Source organism: Plectropomus leopardus, chromosome 7 (genome assembly GCF_026936395.1).
Source record: "Plectropomus leopardus strain MGB_pleo_1.0 chromosome 7, ASM2693639v1, whole genome shotgun sequence".
NCBI lineage: Eukaryota > Metazoa > Chordata > Actinopteri > Perciformes > Serranidae > Plectropomus > Plectropomus leopardus.
In genome coordinates, this window is record NC_142182.1 from 10,566,885 (window position 1) to 10,581,045 (window position 14,161).

The following is a 14,161-nucleotide window of genomic DNA, read 5'->3' on the forward strand; positions in this document are numbered from 1 at the left end:
TTTATTTCTACAATAAAAAAGTAGTTAGGTTTAGGCAACAAAAGCATTTATCAGGTGTTCCGAGTGAAAGTCTGGGGTTTATTGGACCCCTCCAAAAATCCAAAAGTAAAGCAGCGGTATTTGATGGACTGGGAATGAGAACGGGCTGGTCAATGACACAGCAATTAGATCTTTAAATTTTTATCTTTAATAATATGATGTATAGACAGACAAATTCACTCACCTTCCAGTGTCCTCCATGAGACCATATTTCGGAAAAATATATGAACACTAGTCAATGGTAAGAGACAATTTTTGTTTATAATGTTTGAATTATGATTAGCACATGCAATGTTTATCAAGGTAAAAAAATAACTTTGCATGTCATTAAAGTCAGCCGTTACCGTTTACTTTTGTTTGAAACTGCTCAGTGAGTGACATCTTTTGTCTCACACAATATACGTCACCAACACCAACATGGCCGTTACCTTGGCACAAATGTAATATAATCATACCTGATTATGGCCGTTATCCAGAGACTCCTAATCAGGGAGTCAAAAAATTAACAATATCTGTTGCTTGTGTGAGTACATCCCAGCACAAAACACACAGGGATTGTTAATCCGATTAGATTAATTTATGCATATTACCTGGAATACACGAGCTGCTCATGACCGTCGCAAAACCTGTTGGGTTTTTTTTCGGTGCCCGTTTTAACAGATTAGAGCAACCACACTACCTGTGTAAGCAGCGCTGGACAGGCACGTTTCAACTGCTTCTCAGGTGCAGTGCATCTAGAGAAATGGTGGCTTGCCAGTTTTTTAAAATGTGATGCACGTGGTTGGAAATGTAAAAACAGTACTCATAGCAGCAGGCATCCCTGCTGGAGCATCGCAGCAATAACGCTGACAGTGTAAACAACACAAGCGTGCAAGATGCAGCAGTTTAGTGAGATTGCCGTCATGTGCTGCTCACGCATGCAGTGTGTTCCAGGCGTAAGCCTCTAGTTCAAGATGAGTCATCAGACTACTGTGATGTTTACAAAGAGGAGAAAAAAATACAGTTAATACAAATGCTGATGATTGAAAACTAACGCCAAACATCCCTGCTTAACATCAAAGAAAAACAACGCCACATAGAGTCAGAGAGGAAGAGCAGCAGAGGCAGAAGACACTTTTAAATGCTGAGAAATAGGTATCTGAGGGTTTTGAGTTTTTCAGGATTTATGAGTGAGTGGGGCTCAATATCAGGCCCATCTCCCTCCCTCCCTCTCCTCGTTCTTTTTCTCACTGAAAGACACGCTCTGCCATCTCCACTTTGCTGTCCTTTAGAGTATGCTCCACCATCCGTCTCCCTCGCTATCTGGCCCTTTCTTTCCCACCTTCCCCTATCTTTTTCTCACAATGCATTTAAATGGGGTATTTAGAGATTCCGGCCTCGCTCATCTCTTCACTCATACTCTGAGGTAACCTCAATCCCTCAACAACCCTTTGAAAAGGGAAAATGCCCCAATTGCTCCAGAAATAGGTCCCAGGAGATGCATGTTAAACACGCAAGGAATAGGCAGATATGACAAACTTGTCCTTGTCCCATTTCCAATATACAGTATATGCACTTGCTGCAACATCACGCTAAACTTTTTCACACAATGACCAGATGTTTCTCATGATGCTGCACATATTGTTGCCCCTGAGACCACAGCAAACGAAATGTGCCATCTGCTAATTAAATGACTAAACAGGGATGCGGTCACATTAATCTGATGTACTGGCAGTTGTTTACAAAGGGTTCCATTCAAATCTGTCACAGTAGGACGGATGGCTGATTCATCACAGTCAGCTTATATTTACAGTGTGTAATAATATAATCCACACAAGTTCTTCAAAAAATGCTGACCTTTAAAAAGATTTACAGTGTTAATAACATGGGCCTGTTTTGTCGTTAGGTTTTTTTGATTGTGTTCTTTTGCCAATCTGCCCAAAAGACAGATAATATTACAGCGTCATTTTAGTGAAGCATTAACTGATTTGATGGCCCACCACTGTAATTATCAGCATTCTAACACATTAAGGGTTAATGGCAAATTTTGGCTATTTTTGTTGTTTGTAATCTTAAGCAAAGTTGCTTTCTTTACTGAAATGACACATTGAAATATTGAGTCCAACCATAATTCTCAGATGACTACTGACAGATGTTGTGGGAAATAAACTGATGTAGGAAGTGGATGAGGAGGTGTTAGGGAAAGGGGTTACACCAAAAAGTAATTTACAAAATGTAACAAGGTAATTCATGGAATGTACTCATCATCACAGAGAAATGACAGAGGAATAACACTGTGAAGGGTTTAAAGGACGTTGATGTGTTTCAAATTATGAGTTAATCAGTTTAAAATATGTAATAGGTAAACATGAAATACTTTTGTGCAGTGCAATTTACTGAACTGAGCTTGTCACGTAAATTATGTGTGTGTGTTTGTGTGTTTGAGAGATAGCTTTCCACACTTGATGCTGTATTATGCCACAGTATTTTAAATAACACTCAATTTGAGCATTTTTCATCAAGGCTAAACACTGTAATAACACTATAAATAAAAGTATAACATGTTTAAAGGCATACTTTGCTGGATGTCCCTAAAAAGCAATATATACAAAAACACAAAAGTAATCCAGTTATGCCCCACTAGCATTTTGTTCTGTGTCAGTATCTGCAGAGAACCTAACCTCTGCCTGTATTTTCTTATTTTTTTCTTATTTTTGGCTTGTTTGGGACATGCAGAAGAATGTAAGAATGCAAAGAATACACATATTAACTTTTCGCTAGTAGTTTGCTGTTGCACTTCCTAAAAAAATTCAATTATCTGTCTACATGTTTCTTCAACACAAGCTAAACTGGTCGACCTTTTCAGTGCACCTGCTTTTAATTAAGCACTAATTAAGTGTCCCAAAAAGCTTGACAATCTTTGGTGGAAAACTGAAGACAGTCGGCAGTCAGCATGGGAGGCAAATGTCAACTAATGAAGGAGGAAAAACAACCTTGAATACTCTGAGGAAAACGGGTTGCTTTAAAGAGAAACTACCAACAGTGTCTCTCACTTGAGCTTACGTTGTCATAATGGGAACAAATGTGATTAGAAAATGACCTGGCAGATCTTCTGTTGTTGCTGTGTTTATTTATCAATATGTTAGTATGTGATGGATGAGTTGTATTCAGATTCTCACTTCTTGTTGACAAAATTTTATATTGATATTGCAGTGTCCTGATGATGAAGTGTCATAGCCACTTTGTGCATTGTGGTTCAGTCTTTTCCTGATCATAAAAATCCCTACATAGCATCTTTCATTAAAATCAGTTTTTAATTTGTAGGCAGCAATGGATGATTGCAGCCGAACTAATTTACTAAGAGAATTTCTGTAGATGACCCAGGTGGTCAATAAAAAAAATTAAAATTGAAATGAATAACAAAATCAATAAAGTGATTAAAATGAAGTTAACAATAAAATAGACAGTCAAAAATATTCTTCACCCCTTTAAGTATGAACACTTCATTCTGATTGAGGGGTTTGTGACCATGGGAGCTCTGGTTTTGGTGGCAATGGCCCCTCATAGGGTCTTACTAGGCAAATTAGTCCTAAAGGAGGGGCCAGGCTAAGACCCCATATAAGCTGGCCAAGAAGGAGCTGTAGCACAGCACCCAGGAAAGGGAAAATGGGTTCTTCTCTTTGAGCCAGCTATGTGGGAGGAGCTCATCAGCGAGCGTCTGGTGGCCAGACCTTTACCCATGGCGCAGCCCTAAAGTATAACTTACAAAGGAACTTACTTACTTACAAAGGAATTTCCCAAAACAGCAGACCAGAACCAAGATGCTAAAAGGATTGCAGCTTCAATGTTTGCCAAAGTAAAATAACCCAGGTGTGAGAGGTGTTCAGGGAGGCTATGGAGAGGAGCTTTTGGTTGGCCTCTCTCTGACAAACCATCAAACTCAACCAACATGAGTTCTCTAAAGCCTCCTAAAGATTGCACAATTTTAGCAATCTTATAAGTTTAGTGCAAGCTGCACTGTGTGACATGGGTTTTAATAAACTTGGATACAACATTGACAACTCCTACTAAATTTCAGGCTACAATGTACATCCTTTGAGGTCAATACATGAGAATAAAATGTCAACAGCGTGTGTCATCCATCTACGCCTCTGTAGTGGTAAGAGAAAAATAAAAACAAACATGAATCGAGCCCTTTCTATGGTGTCATTTATATGTGCCAAAAAAAGTTTAAATAAGAGAAGGAGGAGGAAAATGTAGACGCAGTCATGGCTTGGGAGAAGAAGCCAACTTGGCGTCCCAATTTTGCAATGAGATCGCAAAGTAAGTATTAGCATCTACTATATTTAGCAGTGGCACGCTGACCAGTGCGTCATTTTATGCTACATTTCCATTGGTTGGTTAGTAGATGTAAGTTATAACAGCAGACACACAGTGAGACGATCATCCTAAATTTTCTGTCACTGTCAGAATTTTATCGCAGGCTGTCTTTGATCACAAAACCATGACACAGCCACCCTTGAACCTCTCTTACTGTGCAATGTAGGGTCACCGTTTTAGAGCCACAACCAAAGATATCACCACGTTTCTTTCACGTTGATCATCTTTTGTGTGGGACAGCCCAAAATTGCACAGTGTATACCAGACTTAAGGTAGTTAATTAACTCTTCAGCAGCAAGGGGCTGGGTGAGGATGAGATTCACTGAAAGCTGTTGGGCTGCCTTGGCTGACATGTTTAATTAATGTCACATGGATGTTTGGGACAGAGCCTGCAGAGTGGTAGAACAGGGTGGTACTACCAATTTTTTAAAAGGGGGACTGGAGGGTGTGCTTAAACTTTTGTGATGCATTCACTGGGGCGGTTTGCAGTCAGGAAGACAGGTTTCCCCAATTAATTTACAGTGTACTTTTTCCTTATTTAAATGTTCTAGTTTCAGGGTGTTTACAATTAATACACAATGACATCACCTGAGATATAAACATAAATGTTTAAATATTTTGACTGCTAGATTTTTTGTTTATTTGATCAAAAATACATAAGGAGATGTTCTTATGTCATATCAAGGGCTACAGGACTTACATTGCTTTTCAGCACCATGGACAGAGCTATGGCCAAACACCAGTGAAACTCACTACAGCAACAAACGTGTTGCATTGTGACAGCATGAGTGTACAGTGTGTGTGTCTGTGTGTGTGTCTGTGTGTGAGTGTGTGTGTATAGACATCTTACCTAGCCGTGGATCATACTGCCTCATCTGAACTTCTTCCACATAGTCTGCTGGGAACCAGCCTGTCCTCCCTTTGACTGTGCCTTCCCAGAAACCTCCTTCCCCTATACTCAGCACTGAAAAGACAAAAAGAATAGGGGGTCACATATTGTCATAAAACATGCCCAGTTTTCATCATTTTGAGGTTGTGCAGAGCCTTGGAAAAGAGACCAAAACTGACACAGGGCCATATAGCAGAGTGAGGTATTTAGGTTTCCATGTTGTGGATTCATGAATTATAACAGAGTGCACAGAGGGAGAGGAAGGGAGGGACAAGTGAAAGGGAGAGGGAAAGATTTTTGTTTTACAAACACACACACATAAAGCTGATACAGGACAGGAAAAGTAATGTGAAAATATTGGTCTGTAACTAATGTACCATACCAAGGTGCTTGGGCAACATCAGCTTTATTCTCTTTCATGCCAATACACAAAGAAAGAGAGGCTGAGAGCTTTAAAAGTAAAGGGAAAGACTAAAGGGAAAAGAGAAAAGGAGATCAAGTAAAAAAAGGAGAAAAGAGGAGGGAGAGATGGAGAAAGAGAGCAAGAGGGCGGGAAGGAGAAAGAGAGAGATTCCTTCTAAGTTCCGCTGTGGTAATTAGAGATGAATGTATAGTTGATATTGATCTTCCCTGCAGGACTGAGCCAGCACGCTCATTTCTACAACACTCATCCATTATCCCAGCAAGCTAACAGACACAGACACACACACACACACACACACACACACACACACACACACACACACACACACACACACACACACACACACACACACACACAAACACACGCTCCTCAGAGATCACCAGCTGGAACTGAGGCTTTGCCTGAGCGAGCCCTTCTTCTAAACCGGTTGCTAGGAGACGGCAGTATGATGTTGCAGCCAGCAGACAGCCTGCTAAATGATGTAGTCTACTTCCTCCAAACTATATTCTACTCTGGCATGGGGACATGTCACGGTGATGTAACCTGGGGCACTGTGAGAGGCAGCCAACTGGACTTCATCTCCAGTGACATGATAGTAAAAGTTCAAATATCAGCCGTTTTCAGGATTCCTCGCTGTATCTTGTGACAAATGCAGTATTTTCTTGAGGACTTGCTGCTGCACTGTGCCCACATCTTACTTCCCCAAATATTAAAAACATCCACATCGTGTTCAAAGACACACATGAAGAAACAGGCAAGAGCAGGAGTGTGTTTCAGTACAGTGTGATCATACATATTAATATTAACCCTAAAGGGGACCTTTTAGGCTTTTCCTCATTTTCTAATTGTTACAATGTCAGATATTCATATCAAACATGGCCAGTTTCAGATAATTACATAAACATATGTACTGCAGAAGTAATCCCAGTGTGCAAAAGCCTCAGAGCATTCTGTGAACTCTCTTTCAAACAGTCTTCTAGGATATTATCTGTAAAATGATATTGGCACGTCATCATTATCAGCAGATATTTGCTTTAAAATGAAACGCTGATTTCCGCCAATATCACAAACCGATATACACACATATTTTTACTGATAAAGTAAACATGTATGCAACATCAACCCTAAGTTGAAGTATTCTTCTGATTTCGCACGATGAATCAATATTACATTCACTGAAAAGCATTGTATTATCTCCATCTGCTGTTTGGCCATCATGATAAGAGTATGCGTAATACGATGTTAATTCCACTACAGAAGAGACTTGATAAACACTAAAATTATGTGAGCAAAAAAGTACATATACCAGTATTGGTTATCCGCCAAATAAGTTAGTATATATCAGCAAAAAATCAAATTTTGTGCTGCCCTATTTTTTTCTACTTTGGCCACAAACAGAGGTTTGGTTCACCCTGGACAAGTTGCCAGACTATCACAGGGCTGACACTTACATGTCACCTGCTCCAGGCACACTACTGCAAGTGTTTACATTGAGTAGCCTACAGTGCTACATGTAACTACATACCGACAGCAGGGAAACATGTAAACTTGGTTAATGACACTGTTAATTTCTCCCTAATTTCAGATCATATAATAGGAAGTGTAGTTATTGTCTTTTGCTTGTCATTTCCCAGCTGCAGTGATGGGACAGAGTCGCTAAGCTGTGGTAGCAATAATTTAATTATTACCTGAATACTGGGCCTGGCGCGACCTCCAGCTCACCAGGTAGAGCGTGCGCTCCATTTAGGCTGAGGCATTTGCAATGGCCCAGGTTTGAGTCTGACCTGGGACGCTTTACTACATGTAATCCTGCCTCTCGCTCTCTCCCACCTGTCCTGTCTATCTTTAGTTGCACTCATTAGATGCATAACAACAAAAAAAAAAAAAACATGCTGGTAAATGGAATATGTACTTGTTCCTATGGACAAAAAATAAACAAATAAATCGCTGACTGACAGAATGCTGCTGGAACAAAATAATTTAATATATTTGCCAAAAATATAAGTTTAGCCTAAAAACATGCTTATTATTATTTCAAATATTGATATGAACTTGTGAACTGGTTTTTCACACCCAGCTGACCCTCCCAAAGCTCCCCTCTCTGCCAGGCTAAACATACACTGGCTAAGAGGGAAGTGGCGTGCACGACGGGAGAACGGTTGTTTATCGACTTTCTGCTGTAAAAAACATGACACTCAGCATACAGAGGATACATGGACTGATCCCCCTCTCTGATCTCAGCTTAATACAACTTTACCCTGTATGTCTCCTGAGATTGCAATCCCTCTGTCTCTTTTTCTCCATGTTTAAACCCTTTATTCTCTCTCTTCTACATGTCTTTCTTTCCCAGTCCCCTTCACTGTGTTTCTGAATGATTTTTCAGTCATTGTCTCCATCCCCCACTTTGTCTCTGTCAGTGTGTCCGTCTATACTGTAATGGTGTCCCTGCAGCAGACAGGTGCCGGCTGTGCTCTCTGTTCCCCATTGACAGAAATGAAAGAAAAGGTGAGACCTCTGATTGATCTTTTAGGCCGCCCTCGCTCACTTCCCTCACTGCCACGACTAATTTATTTCTGGTCCGTGACACCAACACCTGACTATATGGACAGAATCGACCGCTGAGTATCTAAGACTGCAAGCCCAAGTCACCTTTTCAAACATCTAAAATATCTATGTACACCGTTATACCATAGGCTGTTCTCCACACACACATATGTCATGTACACACAAACACCGTCTTTTATTAAATTTAAACACACCCCAGGTGCTCTAAATGCTGAAATCAAGCTAATTAATTGATTGTGAGTAAAGTCAAGCAAAGGTCAGTGAAACATGCGCACACACGCTAACTCTAGCACAGAAGTATTTGAATACATAACATGCTTGATAATCCTCACAATGCCCTCAGCATTTGAAAGCAAAGTCTGCATAAACACAGAGAAAAAAAATCACTGCAAACTAAAATTCACTGCCACTCCATCGCCTATAATAAGTCCTTCAATCAAAACAGCCAGGTTGTTATTTTGGCTGAATGACAGTGTTCAGCAATACCATGTATTTACAGTAATCTGTTTTTGCAGATAGAGGTATTGGCTCTATCTATATCTGGCACCAACAAATATGTATATGTCCTTACAGCACAAATACATGTGCAGTATGTATATGCCCTCAGATGTACCTAGTGAGTTCCCTGCTGCGTCAGTAGCCTCTACCTTACACTGCCACTCTGTTTTGGAGCTTGCCAACACTGTGTTGGCATGACAACTGTCCCTGTGAATCAAATGTGGGCTCGCAGGAGCCAAGTGGCAGGAAGGAACTCAAACAGTGCATGTCTGTGCAGGAGGATTTACAATATGTGTGTTGATGTTTTTGTCCAAACAGACCGCTTTGGGGCTATGCCATGTGGAGAGCTACAGCTGAAGATAGTAGTGGGAAAATACCTGCCAACAACAAAGACAGTCCATAATATGTCACAGCTGTTATGAGACAAATTAACTGGAAAAAATAATCGAATTCATTTTTTTCTGCTATAGTCTGCTGGTCTCCATAATTGATCAGTTTTAAACAATAAGCGGGTGCCATTGTGTGACCATAGACTGGATATGAAGATGGACGACACGTCCCCATTTACTCCCACTACGCCTAAATGAAGCCAAAATATCACAGATATAGCCACTGCCATCTTGCACTGGTGACATTATTTGGACCTTGAGTCGGTGCAGTAGCAATATCTGCAGTGGGGGCGTTCCTGCCAAGACACCTGTTCAACCAATCGCAAGCAGCCCCAGTGCACGGACTGGCTGACACACCTGTCAATAATACCTGAAATCCCCTTTGTGCAGAATTGAATAACTCATTAAAATCGAATTTAACATAAAAATGGAAACTACCTTCAATGACAGAGACCATCTTTGGGAAAAATTCATTCGGCGTGTACTTTGAGTTTCTACTTTGGCTCATGTCCCTTTCATTAAGGCAAAGGCGCAGGCTTTATGACCTATACTGCAGACAGACACTAGGGGCAGTCAGCATTCTGAGTCTTCCAGGTCTAAGTGTCTCTGCACCCTCATTGCAGCTGGGGGAATGACTGTAACAGAGTATAATGGCACTCTCTACCATGAAAAATGACCAATAAAAGATTCTAAACAAAAATATTCACAAAATGACATGTTCCAGCAGGAATATGATCAGAAATTGGGTAGAATTCGACAATACTGGCACCAAAGATGACATGTTCCCCTGACATGAGCATGTAGCTACGTGCAACAGTGTATGTAATGTAAATGCTTGCAGTAGTGTGGCTGAAGTAGATGACCATATAAAGAACATAAACATAATATCTCCCCTTTATAATTACTGATATATACAATATATACAAAAAACTGCATTTGAGAAAGCAAAGGCTGTGGTTTCAAACTGGCAGCACTGGCTGCAACAACTACTGACTACTGAATGTTGTTAGGTCACATCATGCAATAATAATAATATTTCTAGCTGAGTGGTCACTATGCAGAGAGAAGGTCCAATAAACCATTGAGACTTTTGACTATTAGCTCCTCGGATGCTCTTACAAGATTATGGATTATCTGCCATGTAAAAAAATCCCCGTTCATACAATGTAAGGGACGACATACAGTACAGCATTCTGTGGCTTGAGACAAAGATTGAGGTAGCACTCCTCAATCTCTCAATGCCAAATCACAGTCTGTCAGGGCAGGTCAACACTACACCCTTGGTGGAGGACTCTGGAAGTGATTTGATGGCTGAACAAGATTTTGATGAGTGCAATAGCCAAAGAAATAACTAAGACGTAGAATTTTGATGCAGAAGGGTGGGCAAGGGCAATAAAAATTGAGTTTGTGAGTACCTGATGCTCATACTGAATGGCCATTTTCTTTTTAACTTCATTTTAGAGTTTTTGGAAATAGGAGAGCAGCTCAAAAACTGGATACTCGGGTCAAAATAAGGAAATGCAATATTTCTCTAATGGACATCTCCTGAGCAATTTATTACAAACAAAGGTATGACTGACAGCTGACCTCAAGCAGAAGAAACACACTTTAATATAGTAGGATGGACTCAGCTTTATGCATACACTGGAGACTGACGACTGACGAGTTGATTCACTGCAAACAATACATTTTTTTTCTACTTTGTTCTACTCTCTTTGGGGGTCAATTGGGGGTTAACTGAACAACATTTCAGTACATAAGGCAATCAACACCTCAGCAGGACATCAGACAATAACAGGTCAGGCCTATCTTGACCGTATCACCAGAAGCAGTGACATGCCACTATGATTCATAATCACCTCCACAGGCAAACTAGTGGGTGCAAACACTCAGCATATGTTGACATGGCCTCAAACACAAAGTCACACATGAATACACACACCATTGCACACATACTCCGAGCAACCACTTTTTTATGTGCACCTATTTACAGTGGTGGCATGTTGTACTTCCTCTAAAACAGTGTACCTTTGTGTGGGAATGATTCTGCCACAAATTGGATGCCTTGAGCAGAAGGAGGTGCAGCTTCAATAGCTGGACATTTAAGCTAAAACCTGCCATGTCCATACGAAAGATGTAGTATAGAGGTCCGGCATATTGTTGGGTTAACTATTGAAGTGTTCACAAAATATTTTACAAAGAGCTTTTTGATAAATAATCATCATTAATGTTGATGACTAAGCGGGTAAAGCAAATAATGGAATAGCTTGTAAAGGCTGGTAAATTCAGAAAATTATGTCACTTCACAACACTCATGATATTAGGATACCCAAAATTTAAGATGATGTCTAATCTCATGTTATGATATCGATATAATATTGATATACATTTTTCTGTAGTCCAACCTGGAAGTTAACGCCACTCTAGTTCACTCGTCAAAAAGCCATGGGATTTTTCCAATGGATTTTGGATTATTGCAGAAAATAGGCTCTGTGGTAAAAAAAAAACAAAAAAAAAAACGTTTATGATAATTACATGTTTTGTTTAGCAACTAATCTTCACTAGTGTTGTAGTCAAGACCATACCAACCAAGACCAAGATTATATATGTGTGTGTGTGTGTGTGTGTGTGTGTGTATAAAGAATTTTCCTCTGATTTCTGTGGCAGCCATTATCAGTTACAAAAAAAAGCAAACAACAAATGACTTCCGTGATTGGCTGGATTTGAAGAAGGACGTTTTACATCTAATCACAGTAATTATGTAAACAAATAAACCTGTTGTGGTCTCGACCGGTCTCAATTAAAAATCCAGAGTCCGAGACTGAGACAAGACTGACTAAAAATGCTTTTGATTTTTTAAGACACATAAAAGCTTCAAAGTTTGCAAGTGGGATATTTACTGACGTATTTTATGTCGTAGAACAAAATGTGAAATTCTCTCCAGCTTGTGTTAACCGCAGACCTTATTTCAGGCTAAGCAAAAAAACAATTAAAAAAAAACCCCACAGACCTTGACTTTAAAATGAGGGAATTGGAGGTGCGAAAATGCTAACGGATTTCCGGGTTTTAGGACACATTCCTGTGGTTACCCAGCTCCTAGTTTTTATCCGACCATTTGGTGATGACGTGCTTTTTGACATGGTGCATATTCATGCTGGTGTTGTGGATAAACTGCAGCCATGAGGGACTGACACGGTCATCAACAGTGTTAAGATATGCTGAGTTGTTTAGCCATTTTTCAGTGGATATCGGGAACCCTAATGTGCTAAAGTGTACCAAAAAAGAAAACATTCCTCACACCATTTCCAGCCTGTGATGTTTACACCTCACAGGATGGCTCCAAGGATTCATGCAGCTTGTGCCAAATTCTGAATGTTTTATATCAGCATGATCCAAAACAGGTCTGGCTTTAACTCCCCTCAGTGGACCAGTTTTGATGTTTCTGTTCTTTACTATATTGGCTCGATCTGCTCAACTCAAAGTCCAGTCCAGACGTCCAGCGTGTATTTGGGTCATATTGTATGATTCACAGCAAACAAATCAGATGTGGGCCTGCCTGATAAATAAAATATACAGCACTGATGTTGTAAAAAAATACTGATTGTTTCATTAATCTTGCTTTTTAATTGTCTTGCTATCAAGTATCAAAGAATTGCTGTATCATGATACCAGCGTTATTATGGGCAACATATCGCTGTAATATCATATTGTAAATTACTCTGCCCAGGATTTGCATTCTGTAGGACTTTGTATTTTTTGTTACTCCGCCCAAAATACTGCTTTGTAAAAGCCTCTTAGAAATCCATAGCATGTCCTCACAGTGGACTGAATAGCATCTCACTGGGCCATTAATGGCAAATTCTGAGCTTAAATAGAAATAACACAGAAATGAAGCATGAAATGTGACCAGAATGGAGAGTAGCATAATAGAGAGCCCCGGAGAATGAAACAAAGGGAAAGAGTTTGACAGAAAAAGGCTTGCATTCAGCAGTGACAAAGAGAGATGAGAGCCAGCTAAAGACAGACACAAGCTGACAAAGGGAAAGAGCTATGTTTCAACAGGCGTCCAGTTATTCATGAGTGTCCATGGAGTCGGCTGTCTGGTGAAAAGTCTGGTACAGTATTGTTGTGTGTGTGTGTGTGTGTGTGTGTGTGTGTATGTGTGTGTGTGTGTGTGAGAGAGAGAGTTTGCATGCATGCTACTTCTGAGTTTTGTCCTTGGTTAAGTCAGTCACGGCTCCTGGTTTAAAAATAGCATCAGTGAGGATGCAGAGCTATTTATACTCTTCACACACCCTGCCTGCAAGCTTCAATGCATCCCTGCTCGACTGTGTGTGTGTGTATGTCTGTGTGTGTACGTGACAACCAATTGCATTCATTTTAATTCTTGCTTTGCTTCACTCTCTTGCTTTGAGCTGAGTCATTCATTTTCTTTCTCCTCCTCCTCACATCATCTTTGTTTCTCTGTACACCGAGCAGCCAATACATAGACGCACATACTCATGCGCTCACACAGAGTGAGGACAACTGTCATGAATGAATGAGTGAATGACAGCTGTCTAGGAAAGGAGTAGACTTGAAACATATACTTTTTTCACAGGTAACAGTGAGTGCGTCAAACTCCTGTATTTGCCTGCAGAAACAGCCAATAAAGGATGCAGCTGTGCTGAGAGAGGCTGATGGCTTTCTGCCACTGATGCACTCACACTGATTCAGACAGGGATGCCATGGAAGACTTGCCAAACCCAAAATATAGCTTGATTTCCATAAAATGCCACGATAAGATTTCTGCAGGCTGTATTTGCTGTAATACACCATAATAAACTTTGCCTGTTCTATAACACTATTCGCATACTAAATGGAAATATTGGAATTTATCAAAATTAAAGGAGGGAGATAATATTTTGGGGTGATAACTGACCCATTTATGCAACTATTTAATTTCTAACTGCTGAATGAAAGTAGATTTGCCGCTTCATGGTGCCATTGTGGAGCGCT

General features: G+C 40.2%; 1 protein-coding gene across 5 annotated transcripts in view; it reads right to left on the reverse strand.

Moving 5' to 3' along the window:
* The window catches only part of shank3a (SH3 and multiple ankyrin repeat domains 3a), a 250,840-nt gene that overhangs the window by 51,154 nt on the left and 185,525 nt on the right, over positions 1-14,161 (reverse strand). For all 5 annotated transcript variants that reach the window (XM_088079899.1, XM_088079900.1, XM_088079901.1 and 2 more), the window contains one exon: positions 5,249-5,362. In XM_088079899.1, coding sequence (XP_087936025.1) covers positions 5,249-5,362 — 114 coding nt within the window. The remainder of the gene's footprint in view (positions 1-5,248; positions 5,363-14,161) is intronic.